Genomic DNA, 15,610 nt, shown 5'->3' with positions numbered 1-15,610 from the left:
CGCTCCTCCGCTCCCTTCACTGGCTTCCAGTAACTGCTAGAATCCACTTCAAGACACTGGTACTTGCGTACCATGCTGTGAATGGATCTGGCCCTTCCTACATCCAGGACATGGTTAAACCGTACACCCCAGCACGTGCACTCCGCTCTGCATCAGCCAAACAGCTCGCTGCACCCGCACTGCGAGGGGGACCCAAGTTCCCATCAGCAGAAACACGTGGGTTTGCTATCCTGGCTCCAAAATGGTGGAATGAGTTCCGCATTGAAATCAGGACAGCAGAAAACGTACACATCTTCTTCAGACTGAAAACTCATCTCTTTGGACTCCACTTCGAGAGATAGAATTACTAACAAAGCACTTATATACTAATAAAGGACTGGCTTATCTAAAGCCAGTTGAGTAGCACTTGAAATGTTTGGCTCTATGAAACCGGATGTACTTATATGATTCTGTTTTCTTCAAGGTTGTATCTTCTTGGTCGAATGCACTTATTGTAAGTGGCTTTGGATAAAAGCGTCAGCTAAATGCAATGTAATGTAATGTAATGCCTGTGCTTCTACCTTAATGAGGACCAACTTCATCTTCAGGTCTATTTGGGAAATCATGGAAGAGTTGGACCATTCAAGATGTTGATTTTTTTCCAATTGTTTTTAATATCATTTATCTTAACAAAATACAATATTGGTTATAAATGAAATTATTTATTTGTATTGTTTTCCAAAAAATAACATTATTTAAATTCTATCCAAAAAGTGTCATAACGTTTAAATTCATGTCAAATGTATTTTTTAAATAAAACATTTTAAATCCAAAATTCCCTGAATAAAAAAAAAAATACAATGATTTATATTCAAGACAATAAACAACACATTATTATAATACTTAAAAAGTATATATTTGGAAAATTCATTTCACATTTTTAGGAATGTATAATGTTTTCACTACTTACTACTACTTAAAAACATCCACTTAAACACAGACGGTGGCAGAACTTCAGTGTTAGTATTATTAGATCTCACTGCTGCGTTTGACACTGTTAACCACAACATATTACGAGACCGACTTTCGGAATCAGCTCTACATTGGTTTGAATCCTACTTAAAGGATAGAAAAAACTTTGTCTCTATAGGTAACTACACATCTGAGTTGACAAATATGACATGTGGGGTTCCTCAAGGCTCCATCTTGGGGCCTCTTCTCTTTAACGTCTACATGCTACCACTGGCTCAGATAATGAAGAACAACAAAATAAATTACCATAGCTATTTATTTCTGACCTCCTGCTAACTGATGAACCATCCAGATCTCTCAGGTCTTCAGGGACTGGTCAGCTTTCTGTCCCCAGAGTCAGAACTAAACATGGAGAAGCAGCGTTCAGTTATTCTGCTCCAAATATCTGGAACAAACTCCCAGAAACCTGCAGGTCCGCTGCAACTCTGACTACTTTTAAATCCAGGCTGAAGACTTTTCTTTTTGTCGCTGCTTATAATTGAACTATTCATATCTTAGACTGCACTGTAACTTTTATCCATGTTTTTTTTCTTTTAATGTTTATTTTTATTAACTTTTCTTTTTAATGACTGATTTTAAATGCCATTTTCTTAATGTCTTTCATTTTTTGTAAAGCACTTTGAATTGCCTTGTGTTGAAATATGTTAAATATGTTATATAAATAAACTTGCCTTGCCTTACCTTTTTTTAAACTTTTTTTTTAATACAGTCATTAAAGTTGTATCCAAGGCATTATTGAAATCCAAATTGAATTACGTAATTTTCAAATGTTATTTATTATTAATAAATACAACTATTAAATAATATTTTAGAATGTTATTGAATTGAATACGGCCGTAATTTTTAGTTTTACATTCACGACATTACATTTAGAATTTTTATTCAATTTATTGATTTTGTATTATTTAAATGAATGACAATATTAGAAAAAATATATGCAATTTTTTAATTTAGAGAAAAAGCATTTTTTTTTTATACATTTTTTACATTTAAAAAGAAAAAGAAAATATATGGGAAATGTGAGAACAATATGTAGCCTATCATTACTTACTTTTTTTAAATCTTTTAATTTGTATTTGTATATGTCAGCAGAGCGTCAGTGACACAAACTGAATAAAATTAGGGAGAGAGAGAGAGAGAGGCTCACACACAACACCACACCACATTTTGTTCTGGTAATGTTGTGTTTTGCTTGTGGACACTTAATATAACCCAACTTGTATGAAGACATTAAAATGACTGTCTTTTGAATAATAATATGTATCTCCTGTTTTGTGCACAGTAACTTGTGTATTTGTTTATTATTAGGAGTTTAGCAGAATACCATTACTGTGTGTGCACTGCCCTCAAGTGACCAAAGGCAAACACTGCATCCACTTCAGAAAAGAAATATATCATTACAACTATATTTTATTTTGATATAACAACAACTAAAAGTGAATCTTAACAGCCGAAGAAAATGACAAATGATACCCAAACACGAGTATGACTAACGAAGCCAAATACAAGTTAGCTGAGGAACATTATTGATTATTCTTTAAGATAATATATAACTTAATAAACCCCAAAATAAATGATTCCTTCAGAGATTGCTCAGAAATCACCAACACAGCATCAGAAAGCAAAACAATAGAGTAAAGCAAAATGTACAATGAGTTATCTGTGTTACATGAGTAGTGTGTTTAGGCATTACACATTGAATAAAGTACAGTCTTAATAAAATCCCAAAATAAACAGCAACATTTAAAAATATGAACATTTCAAGAGAGTCACAATAAAGGTGAGCGAAATGTCGTAGAAATAGGAAACTATAATAGAAAGTAATATTGATCACAATATTTAAGGTAGTATTAGCACATACATGTAATTATGATGTTTTGCCATATGTGCATTTCTTCCTTAATATGAAGTTGTTGTTTTGTCTGTTTTTGTTTTAACCTGGAAATTAATAAGTTTAGAAATACACAAATATCCATTAAGTACTTTATTCTACTGTACAATTGCAGTGGTGCTGCAACGTCCACATATCAAAGAAAAAGGGTCATCTCATCTTAAAATCCTCCGCCATCATAACAAACCCCCAGGGTCTTGAGTAGGACGCTCTACTTTCTTTTTGTGTATCTGACATCAGTGATCCGTAAAGGAGCGCTCCCTTTCTCAGCGCTGGGTCGGAACAAAGGGTAGATCCTGGGCCTCGCCCAGAACGATAGTATTCTCCACAGAAATGATGCACCTTCAAAGACGCACCCTGTAAACGAGTAGATCTGAGCCCTCGTGTCCACATTGTAGAAAGAGACGAACCGTTCTTCCAAATCCACAAACACCCCGACCTTCTGGGGCGTTTTAATCAAAGGCAAGTGGACCGGAGGATTGGAGTTAGCAAGACATCGTCCCGAATACAACCCCAACGTCCAGCATCCGTTTTCTGGAGTAAGAGACAAGTTGACACCTTTCCTGTTGATGGACTCTCTCACCACTCCCACTTCCCATCCAGTCAGTCCTTCAAGGGATACTTCGTAGTAGATTTTCCCGGAGGAAAACCCCTCATTCCCAAGGACGAAATGGAGCGAGTCGAACCTTTTAGGGTTGTCGCTGATGTTCCTATTGAAGACTTGTGTCGCGTCCTCAGAGACGATAAGGGAAGGGTGAGCTGTGTTGGGATCCAAAGTCACTTTTACTGCATGTTGCTCCTGGATCTTCACAAGTTCATCGTCAAACGGGGTTTGCTCTTCTTCTAAGGCCTCCTCTTCCGTATCCACCTCAATGACCTCTCTGATAATCTTGTCTAAGTGTTCGTTGAGCGTCTCCTCGATTTTAGCCACCGCTCTCAAGACTTCCTCTGCTTGCAGGAGACTTTTGCGTTCTGTATAGCAATGCCTTGTGTTTGTTGCAGAGGGGATGGATGGTAGGTTCTGCAGGAGTCCAAATTCGTCCTCTGTCTTTAAAACTTCTTCCATCTTCAGACTCGTCTCACGGAGTTCTGCGATCTCCAGCCCGAGCTGTCTCTTTAGTGCTTTATCCCTTTGCTCTGCGGCTTCCTGCTTCTCCTCCAAAACCTCCATCAGCTTAGTTTTTTTACTGAGGATTGCGGCAACCAAACCATCGAAGGCCTGGTTCGCTTCCACCTTAGTTTCCTCCACCTCCTGCCTACTTTCCGTCATCAAGTTTTCCACCCTTATAACCTTGTTGCATTTATCTGTTATAGCGTTGCCCATAGATGTTTTTGAACGCTCCAGAAAAGTTTTCCTCGCCTTAAACTCTTCCTCCAAAGAGACGACGTCATGCCCCACATGGTCTTCCTTCAGGCACGCGGGACAAAGGCAGCACTGGTCTCTCTTGCAGAAAGACTCCATCACTTTGTTGTGCTTCCTGCAGACCCTTTCCTCGAGGGAATCCACGGGGTTGATCAGCTGGTGCCACTTTAACTTCTGCACGGTGCGATGGGGCTTCAGGTGAGCGACGCAGTAAGAGGCCGAACAAACCAGGCAGGATTTCACAGCCTTACGTTTCCTATTCCCCTCGCAGAGGTCACAGGGCACGTCTCCAGGCCCAGCCGGGGTTCCTCCATCCTCACCTGCTTTTGGAAAATTAAAATTAAAAATGTTTCGCATACATTTTTCATTCAGCACTTTCTGTCCGTCTGTACCTGTCAGTATATATTCATTGATTAAATTATTGTCATCATAAGTCCTCCTGTCTGCCCGCTGAATCTGGAAATGAAGACATTTCAGAATGTGATGATTTGAAAAAGAATATCAAGGACCTTTTTATTATTATTATTTAATTTTTTCACTTTTCTTTTTTTAACTGCGGTCCTTTAAACACTGGACATATTTTCCATCCATCCATCCATCCATCTTCTCCCGCTTATCCGTGGTCGGGTCGCGGAGGTAGCAGTTCCAGCAGAGAGCCCCAAACTTTCTTTTCCCTGGCCACATCAACCAGCTCTGACTGGGGGATCCCAAGGCGCTCCCAGGCCAGAGAAGAGATATAATCCCTCCATCTGGTTCTAGGTCTACCCCTTGGTCTCTTCCCAGCTGGACGTGCCTGGAACACCTCCCTAGGGAGGCGCCCAGGTGGCATCCTAACTAGGTGCCCGAACCACCTCAACTGGCTCCTTTCGACGCGAAGGAGGAGCGGTTCAACTCCGAGTCCCTCCCGGATCACCGAACTTCTCACCTTATCCCTAAGGGAGACACCAGCCACCCTGCGGAGAAAACCCATCTCGGCCGCTTGTACCCGCGATCTCGTTCTTTCGGTCATGACCCATCCTTCATGACCATAGGTGAGGGTAGGAACGAAAATGGCCCGGTAGACAGAGAGCTTTGCCTTCTGGCTCAGCTCCCTTTTCGTCACAACGGTGCGGTAAAGAGACTGCAGTACCGCTCCCGCTGCTCCGATTCTCCGACCCATCTCACGCTCCATTGTTCCCTCACTCGAGAACAAGACCCCGAGATACTTGAACTCCTTCACTTGGGGTAAGGACTCATTCCCTACTTGGAGTGGACAGTCCATCGGTTTCCTGCTGAGAACCATGGCCTCAGATTTGGAGGTGCTGATCCTCATCCCAGCCGCTTCACACTCGGTTGCGAACCGATCCAGTGAGTGCTGAAGGTCGCAGACCGATGAAGCCATCAGAACCACATCATCTGCAAAAAGTAGTGGTGCAATCCTTAGTCCACCGAACTGCAGACCCCCTCCCCCACGACTACGCCTCGAAATCCGATCCATGTATATTACAAACAGGATTGGTGACAAAGCGCAGCCCTGGCGGAGGCCAACCCTCACCTGAAATGGGTCCGACTTACTGCCGAGGACCCGGACACAGCTCTCGCTTTGGGAGTACAGAGATTGGATGGCCCTGAGTAGAGACCCCCTCACCCCATACTCCCGCAGCACCTCACACAGTGACTCCCTGGGAACCCGGTCATATGCCTTCTCCAAGTCTACAAAACACATGTAGACTGGATAAGCATACTCCCAGGCACCCTCCAGGATCCTTGCGAGAGTAAAAAGCTGATCCGTCGTTCCACGACCAGGACGGAATCCACATTGTTCCTCCTCAATCTGAGGTTCGACAATCGGCCTGACCCTCCTTTCGAGTACCTTAGAGTAAACTTTCCCGGGGAGGCTGAGTAGTGTGATGCCTCGGTAATTGGCACACACCCTCTGATCCCCCTTTTTGAAAAGGGGAACCACCACTCCGGTCTGCCACTCCTTCGGTACTGTTTCCGACTTCCACGCAACGTTGATGAGACGTGTCAACCATGACAGTCCCTCAACACCCAGAGCCTTCAGCATTTCTGGGCGGATCTCATCCACCCCCGGGGCTTTGCCACTGTGAAGTTGTTTGACGACCTCAGTGACCTCCCCCCGGGAGATTGGTGTCGATCCCCCTTCATACTCCAGCTCTGCCTCTAACATAGAGGGCGGAGTTGTCGGGTTCAGGAGTTCCTCAAAGTGCTCCTTCCAACGCCCTAACACTCCATCAGTTGAGGTCAACAACGTCCCATCCTTACTGTACACAGCTTGGATGGTTCCCTGCTTCCCCCTCCTGAGGTGTCGGACAGTTTTCCAGAACAACTTTGGTGCCGCCCGAAAGTCTTTTTCCATGTCTTCTCCGAACTTCTCCCACACCCGCTGCTTTGCCTCGGCCACGGCTGAGGCTGCTGCCCTTCGGGCCTGTCGGTACCTTGCAACTGCCTCGGGAGTCCCCCGGGATAACAAATCCCTGAAGGCCTCCTTCTTCAGTCGGACGGCTTCCCTGACCACCGGTGTCCACCAGGAGGTTCGAGGGTTACCGCCCCTTGAGGCACCTAGGACCTTGAGACCACAGCTCCCCGCCGCGGCTTCGGCAATAGAGGCTTTGAACACCGACCACTCTGGTTCAATGTCCCCAACCTCCACAGGAATGCCCGAAAAGCTCCGCCGGAGGTGTGAGTTGAAGGCCTCCTGAACTTGGGCCTCCTCCAGACGTTCCCAGTTCACCCGAACTACACGTTTGGGCTTACCAGGTCTATCCAGAGGCTTCCCCCGCCACTCGACCCAACTCACCACCAGATGGTGATCAGTTGACAACTCCGCCCCTCTCTTTACCCGAGTGTCCAAAACATACGGCCTCAGGTCCGATGATACGATAACCAAATCGATCATGGACCTTCTGCCTAGGGTGCTCTGGTACCACGTACACTTATGAGCATCCTTATGTTCGAACATGGTGTTTGTTATGGCCAATCCATGACTAGCACAGAAGTCCAGTAACAAAGCACCACTCCGGTTCAGATCAGGGGGGCCGTTCCTCCCAATCACTCCCCTCCAAGTGTCTCCATCATTGCCCACATGTGCGTTGAAGTCTCCCAGCAAGATTAAAGAGTCCCCTTCAGGAGCCCCATACAGGACTCTTTCCAGGGTCTCCAAGAAGGCCGTATACTCTGAACTGCTGTTGGGTGCATGAGCACACACAACAGTCAGAGTTTTCCCCCCCATAACCCGCAGGCGTAGGGAGGCAACCCTCTCGTCCACTGGGGTAGACTCCAACAACGAAGCACCCAACCGGGGACTTGTGAGTATCCCCACACCCGCCCGGCGCCTCACACCTTGAGCAACTCCGGAGAAGAATAGAGTCCAACCCCTATCCAGAAGTAAGGTTCCAGAGCCGACGCTGTGCGTAGAGGTGAGCCCAACCAGATCCAACTGGTAACGCTCCACCTCCCGCACAAGCTCCGACTCCTTCCCCCCCAGAGAGGTGACGTTCCACGTCCCCAAAGCCAGCTTCTGTCGCCCGGGTCTGGTCCGTCGAGACCCTCTGCCTTCACTGCCACCCTTCTGGCAGCGCACCCGACCCCATCGCTGTTTCCCGTAGGTGGTGGGCCCGCGGGACGGAGAAGCGGAGGTGTTGCCCACGTCGCCTTTTCGGGCTGTGCCCGGCCGGGCTCCGTGGCAAGCCCGGCCACCAGACGCTCGCCGACGAGTCCTCCTTCTGGGCCTGGCTCCAGAAGGGGACCCCGGGCTTCCTCCGGGCCGGGTATCCTCACTTCGTGTGTCGTCTTTCATGAGGTCTTTTGAACCAATCTTAGTCTGGCCCCTTGCCTGAGACCAATTTGCCATGGGAGACCCTACCAGGAACACAAGGTTCCAGACAACACAGCCCCCAGGTTCATCAGGGCACACAAACCTCTCTACCACGGTAAGGTGCTGGTTCTTCAGAGAGGCAAATAAAGTAAAATTATTCCGATCCAAAACATTACTTTTTCAATAATGATCACTACCTTTTCTTAAAAATTAAATTATATATATATATATATATATATATATATATATATATATATATTGGTTACATTACCAAAACATTTCTTTAAAATGGGTTCAGTATTAAAACATAACATTATTTTAAAACAGGAAAACATACCTTCATCAAAATACTATGATCTTTAAATCCAAGGCAATGAATACATTTAATTTTGTTTTTTATTCTAGATGAAAAAAATCCAAAACAAAATGAAATTCTTTTTAAAATACAAATTCAGAACATTTGGGGAATTTGAGTCACCTGCTTGTTTGGTCTTCTTGGAAATCTCCAACATGTCTCTGAACGCGGTGTTGACTCTCAGTTTGGGGGCTGTCTGGAAGGTTTCTTTGCATAGCGGACACTGGATGATGTCCCTGGAGCTCCAGTAGCGGCTGATGCAGGCCCGGCAGTAGTTGTGTCCACAGGGAGTGGAAACAGGCTCCGTGAAAACATCCAAACAGATGGAGCACAGAAAATCCTCTGAAATGTTTGCAGAGGCCATTTCTGCAGGGAAAGACAGAAGAGAGGGGTTAGGTGCTTCTTAACGTTCCAATGACCGCACTGCAACGTCGTTTGACATTTTTTAATTAAAGGTCACCTACTGTATCATGCAAAATGCACTTTTTGATGTCTTTTATACATAAATCTGTGTCCCCGGTGTCTCAGGAGACTCACAATAGTGTCCGGAAAAAAAAACGTCTCTCTTTTCCTCCGTATCCACATCTCTAAAAACGGGGGAACAACAGAGTTGATCCAGATTTGCTGCGCAATGACGACATTACAAAAAATGTGGGCGGGCTTTACAGCCACGGGCTGACGGGCCAATCAGAAACGTTGCTATCAGAAACATGCGCGACATGTTTTGGAAGTAATATGGTCTTTGTTTACATTAGCATCGCTAACACTCAGAGCTAACCTGTACTGGAGAGATTATGTGTGAAGAAGCAGGAAATAAAAATGAACTCACCTTGTGGTAAACCTGAGAGAGAGAAATGATCTGTTTGGTATTTTGAGCAAAACACTTCAGAAACATGTTTTGTATTGATATGGCCCTATAATATATTGTTCAAATATAGCATAATAGGTGAGCTTTAAGTAAATGTAGCAATTCTGGCTTTTTTTTTTGAACAACAAAATTTTTGTGGCCCTAATCCTAGCAACATTCTATCGAACTATTTTTATTGTTTTTGTATGTCTTATATCTTTATGTTGCATTGTTGGAGGAGCTGGACCTACGTTTTGTATTGAGATATATACACTACTATGCATGACATATAAAACCTGTCTTCACAGGTCTCACTAAAAGATCTATTAGAAAACTGCAGCTGATTAAGAACGCTGCTGCTCGAGTCCTCACTAACACTAAGAAAGTGGATCAGTCCTGTTCTGAAGTCTTTACACTGGCTTCCTGTGTGTCAAATAGTTTATTTCAAAATACTGCTGCGGGTTTATAAAGCTTTGAATGGTTTATTCTGATCTCCTGCTACATTATGAGCCATCCAAATCTCTCAGGTCTTCAGGTCTGCTTTCTGTCCCCAGAGTCAGAACTAAACATGGAGTAGTTCAGTTATTATGCTCCAAATATCTGGAACAAACTCCCAGAAACCTGCAGGTCCGCTGCAACTCTGACTACTTTTAAATCCAGGATGAAGACTTCTATTTTTGCCGCTGCTTTTAATTGATACTGTATATTCAGGCTTATTATTGTAAGGGTTAAAGTCCCCTCGTAGGTAGTTAAAGTCATTATTGGGGTTAAAGTCCCCTACGTGTGTCGTTTTGGTTTCAAGGCCCTGGTTCGCGGAGGATACCAAAAAAGTCCTAGAAAGACAAGGTACACTTAACTAATGCGCATTTAAAAATAAAAAAGAGGAATAGTTTTGGCGAAAACTAAAAGGTACCATGGGGTCAGATTAGAATTTTCCAAAGGGGCGTTTGATTAGCATGAAACACTCAAAATAACTAAAGGATGAGTCAAACAAGAAAGTAGAAAGAAAGGGAGGTCAAAGAAAACTATTTCTGATAAAAAGTGAGCGATGATTGAGAGTCAGACCTAAACATTTCAGATGTGTGTTTCTCACACTGCAGTGTGACTTGAATTCATGTACCTGTGCTTTCCATGTTTTATTATCTTTGCTTTTAAATGAGTGTTTTTAAATGTCATTTAATAATATGTTTCTTTAGCTGTTAATGTCTTTCATTTTTGAAAAGCATTTTGAATTGCCTTGTGTTGAAATGTGCTTTATAAATAAACTTGCCTTGCCTTTCCTTTGAACCTCTGCTGCAGCTTAACCTTTGCGTTGTGTTCGAAAGCTGTTGCTGTTCATGGTGTTCGCGGGTCAATTTTGACCCATGATTTATCTCAGTCCAAAACACTCAAATAAATGACTATCATCCAATATTGTTTTAACTACATCATAACTAACTTATTATACATTCATAACCGTACAATCCTGTTGTTATTTTTATTTTATGGCCCCAAAACACATTACACCACATAACGTCAACGATTAATTTTGATTGGGCCAAACTTGACCTCGAGTCACCAACAGCAATTCTGCTGGGTCTCCCCAGACCCCAACACCAAATTATACTTTTTTTTAGAGACCTTCAGACTTCGCTAAAATTGTCAAAATCAGTTGTGTAGTGTTTATATAGCTGTTGTGGAGGATATCATGAAGCCTTGTTCCGATAAAAAAAAAGTAGACCGTAGTTATTATATAATTTTAACTTGAAACGGGTCGAACACATCATAAGGGTTCACAGTTCAAATCCAATAAAAGTATACGTAAAGCGTGAGAAGAGGTAACAAAGTCAAAGCTTACCTGTTTATTAGTAACTGTTGTTGTTTTGTCTCGGTGGAAATTCAACTTCACATGACAGCTTCCCTCCGTGTCGTTGCTGAAAATGAAACTCAAAGGAACATTATTTGTATGGTTTGACGGTGACCTAGTTACCGATGACGTTTTGACGCTTGAGCAATCAGATGACAGCTTTATTTCTTGAAGCAGTTAGTTCCTGTGTGTGTGTTTATGCCTGTACTTCTACCTTAATGAGAACCATTCATTCATTCATATTATGTTTTCACTACTTTTTTAAAATACAGTCATTACAGTTATATCCAAGACAATTATTGAAATCCAAATGTAATTACGTAATTATTAAATGTTATTTATTATTAATAAATGCAATTATTGAATAATATTTTTGAATTGTATTAAATTAAATACCGCCGTAATTTTGTGTTTTATATTCACATTACATTTAGAATTTGTATTTTATTTGTTGATGTTTCATTATTTAAACGCATGAAGAGAGAGAGAGAGAGAGAGAGAGAGAGAGAGAGAGAGAGAGAGAGAGAGAGAGAGAGAGAGAGAGAGAGAGAACCACACCACTTTCTGGTAATGTTGTGTTTTGCTTGTGGACACTTAATATAAACCAACTTGTATGAAGACATTAAAATGACTGTCTTTTGAATAATAATATGTATCTCGTGTTTTGTGCACAGTAACTTGTGTATTTGTTTATTATTAGGAGTTTAGCAGAATACCATTACTCTGTGTGCACTGCCCTCAAGTGACCAAAGACAAACACTGCATCCACTTCAGAAAATAAATATATCATTACAACTATATTTTATTTTGATATAACAACAACTAAAAGTGAATCTTAACAGCCGAAGAAAATGGCAAATGATACCCAAACACGAGTATGACTAACGAAGCCAAATACAAGTTAGCTGAGGAACATTATTGATTATTCTTTAAGATAATATATAACTTAATAAACCCCAAAATAAATGATTCCTTCAGAGATTGCTCAGAAATCACCAACACAGCATCAGAAAGCAAAACAATAGAGTAAATCAAAGTGTACAATGAGTTATCTGTGTTACATGATTAGTGTGTTTAGGCATTACACATTGAATAAAGTACAGTCTTAATAAAATCCCCAAATAAACAGCACATTTTAAAATATGAACATTTCAATAGAGTCACAATAAAGGTGAGCGAAATGTCGTAGAAATAGGAAACTATAGAAAGTAATATTGATCACAATATTTAAGGTAATATTAGCACATACATGTAATTATGATGTTTTGCCATATGTGCATTTCTTCCTTAATATGAAGTTGTTGTTTTGTCTGTTTTTGTTTTAACCTGGAAATTAATAAGTTTAGAAATACACAAATATCCATTCAGTACTTTATTCTACTGTACAATTGCAGTGGTGCTGCAACGTCCACATATCAAAGAAAAAGGGTCATCTCATCTTAAAATCCTCCGCCATCATAACAAACCCCCAGGGTCTTGAGTAGGACGCTCTACTTTCTTTTTGTGTATCTGACATCAGTGATCCGTAAAAGAGCGCTCCCTTTCTCAGCGCTGGGTCGGAACAAAGGGTAGATCCTGGGCCTCGTCCCAATCACTAGTATTTTCCTCAGAAATGATGCACCTTCAAAGACGCACCGTGTAAACGAGTAGATCTGAGCCCTCGTGTCCACATTGTAGAAAGAGACGAACCGTTCTTCTAAATCCACAAACACCCCGACCTTCTGGAGCGTTTTAATCAAAGGCAAGTGGACCGGAGGATTGGAGTTAGCCTGGCATCGTCCCGAATACAACCCCAACGTCCACCATCCGTTTTCTGGAGTAAGAGACAAGTCGACACCTTTCCTGTTGATGGACTCTCTCACCACTCCCACTTCCCATCCAGTCAGTCCTTCAAGGGATACTTCGTAGTAGATTTTCCCGGAGGAAAACCCCTCATTCCCAAGGACGAAATGGAGCGAGTCGAACCTTTTAGGGTTGTCGCTGATCCTCTTCCTCTTGAAGACTCCATGCCAAACTTGTGTCGCATCCTCAGAGACGATAAGGGACGGGTGAGCTGTGTTGGGATCCAAAGTCACTTTTACTGCATGTTGCTCCTGGATCTTACCAAGTTCATCGTCAAACGGGGTTTGCTCTTCTTCTAAGGCCTCCTCTTCCGTATCCACCTCAATGACCTCTCTGATAATCTTGTCTAAGTGTTCGTTGAGCGTCTCCTCGATTTTAGCCACCGCTCTCAAGACTTCCTCTGCTTGCAGGAGACTTTTGCGTTCTGTATAGCAATGCCTTGTGTTTGTTGCAGAGGGGATGGATGGTAGGTTCTGCAGGAGTCCAAATTCGTCCTCTGTCTTTAAAACCTCTTCCATCTTCAGACTCGTCTCACGGAGTTCTGCGATCTCCAGCCAGAGCTGTCTCTTTAGTGCTTTATCCCTTTGCTCTGCGGCTTCCTGCTTCTCCTCCAAAACCTCCATCAGCTTAGTTTTTTTACTTAGAATCGCGGCAACCAAACCATCGAAGGCCTGGTTCGCTTCCACCTTAGTTTCCTCCACCTCCTGCCTACTTTCCATCATCAAGTTTTCCACCCTTATAACCTTGTTGCATTTATCTGTTATAGCGTTGGCAATAGATGTTTTTGAACGCTGCAGAAAATGTTTCCTCGCCTTAAACTCTTCCTCCAAAGAGACGACGTCATGCCCCACATGGTCTTCCTTCAGGCACGCGGGACAAAGGCAGCACTGGTCTCTCTTGCAGAAAGACTCCATCACTTTGTTGTGCTTCCTGCAGACCCTTTCCTCGAGGGAATCCACGGGGTTGATCAGCTGGTGCCACTTTAACTTCTGCACGGTGCGATGGGGCTTCAGGTGAGCGACGCAGTAAGAGGCCGAACAAACCAGGCAGGATTTCACAGCCTTACGTTTCCTATTCCCCTCGCAAAGGTCACAGGGCACGTCTCCAGGCCCAGACGGGGATCCTCCGTCCTCACCTCCTTTTGGAAAATTAAAATTAAAAATGTTTCGCATACATTTTTCATTCAGCACTGTCTGTCTGTCTGTACCTGCCAGTATATATTCCTTGATTACATTATTGTCATCATAAGTCCTCCTGTCTGCCTGCTGAATCTGGAAATGAAGACATTTCAGAATGTGATGATTTGAAAAAGAATATCAAGGACCTTTTTATTATTATTATTTAATTTTTTTCACTTTTCTTTTTTTAACTGCGGTCCTTTAAACACTGGACATGTTTTCCAAATAAAGTAAAATTATTCCGATCCAAAACATTACTTTTTCAATAATGATCACTACATTTTCTTAAAAATTAAATTATATATATACTGTATATATATATATATATATATATATATATATATTGGTTACATTACCAAAACATTTCTTTAAAATGGGTTCAGTATTAAAACATAACATTATTTTAAAACAGGAAAACATACCTTCATCAAAATACTATGATCTTTAAATCCAAGGCAATGAATACATTTAATTTTGTTTTTTATTCTAGATGAAAAAAAATCCAAAACAAAATGAAATTCTTTATAAAATACAAATTCCGAACATTTTGGGAATTTGAGTCACCTGCTTGTTTGTTCTTCTTGGAAATCTCCAACATGTCTCTGAACGCGGTGTTGACTCTCAGTTTGGGGGCTGTCCGGAAGGTTTCTTTGCACATCGGACACTGGATGATGTCCCTGGAGCTCCAGTAGCGGCTGATGCAGGCCCGGCAATAGTTGTGTCCACAGGGAGTGGAAACAGGCTCTGCGAAAACATCCAAACAGATGGAGCACAGAAACTCCTCTGAAATGTTTGCAGAGGCCATTTCTGCGGGGAAAGACAGAAGAGAGGGGTTAGGTACTTCTTAACGTTCCAATGACCGCACTGCAACGTCGTTTGACATTTTTTAATTAAAGGTCACCTACTGTATCATACAAAATGCACTTTTTGATGTCTTTTATACATAAATCTGTGTCCCCGGTGTCTCAGGAGACTCACAAAGTGTCCGAAAAAAAAACCGTCTCTCTTTTCCTCCGTACCAGCATCTATAAAAACGGGGGAACAACGGAGTTGATCCAGATTTGCTGCGCAATGACGACATTACTAAAAATGTGGGCGGGCTTTACAGCCACGGGCCCAGGGTCGGCGTCATAGGGGGTCATTCGCGGGCCATGTCCCCCCAAATGAGTCACTGTGCCCCCCCAACGCAGGGTGGGCAAGCCTTGCCACTTTACAGGTTTTTTTTTTTTTTAATCATATAAGTGAAAAGGTTTCCACTAAAAGTTTTTTGTGTGAAATACTTCAGAAATAAAGAATACAAATATAAAACACAGCCTGAGGTGTGCTCACTGCTGCTCTCTGATTGGTGTGTTGCTTGACCAATGACCCCCAACCTTTGTTTTGTTATCATTACGTGGCTGTGTGTGTTTAGATGAAAGCCCAGTGGCGATCTGTTCATCTGTTACACTGATTATACAGTC

The 15,610-nt window shown here is 42.5% G+C and overlaps 2 protein-coding genes across 3 annotated transcripts; both read right to left on the bottom strand.

The window, feature by feature from the left end:
* Window positions 1–2,405: 2,405 nt before the first annotated feature.
* Window positions 2,406–11,428, bottom strand: LOC307026979 (E3 ubiquitin-protein ligase TRIM21-like). 2 transcript variants are annotated; one of them, XM_079695136.1, is made up of 3 exons: window positions 11,122–11,428; window positions 8,561–8,803; window positions 2,406–4,588 (listed from the first exon to the last, which is right to left on the bottom strand). In XM_079695136.1, exons 2-3 carry the CDS (start codon window positions 8,799–8,801, stop codon window positions 3,114–3,116), a joined length of 1,716 nt encoding a protein of 571 aa, XP_079551262.1. In that variant the 5' UTR covers window positions 8,802–8,803; window positions 11,122–11,428; the 3' UTR covers window positions 2,406–3,113. The 2 variants fall into 2 exon arrangements, with proteins under 2 accessions (XP_079551262.1, XP_079551263.1); XM_079695137.1 differs by having other exon boundaries at window positions 2,406–4,585.
* A 520-nt stretch (window positions 11,429–11,948) lies between these two features.
* LOC307026978 (zinc finger protein RFP-like) lies at window positions 11,949–14,957 on the bottom strand. The gene is made up of 2 exons (XM_079695135.1): window positions 14,715–14,957; window positions 11,949–14,110 (listed from the first exon to the last, which is right to left on the bottom strand). The coding sequence occupies exons 1-2, from the start codon at window positions 14,953–14,955 to the stop codon at window positions 12,621–12,623; spliced, it is 1,731 nt and encodes a 576-aa protein (XP_079551261.1). The 5' UTR covers window positions 14,956–14,957; the 3' UTR covers window positions 11,949–12,620.
* Window positions 14,958–15,610: the final 653 nt, after the last annotated feature.

Source organism: Notothenia rossii (assembly GCF_949606895.1).
Source record: "Notothenia rossii genome assembly, contig: scaffold_362, whole genome shotgun sequence".
NCBI classification, from domain to species: Eukaryota; Metazoa; Chordata; class Actinopteri; order Perciformes; family Nototheniidae; genus Notothenia; species Notothenia rossii.
This window is presented reverse-complemented; position numbering and strand designations above follow the sequence as displayed.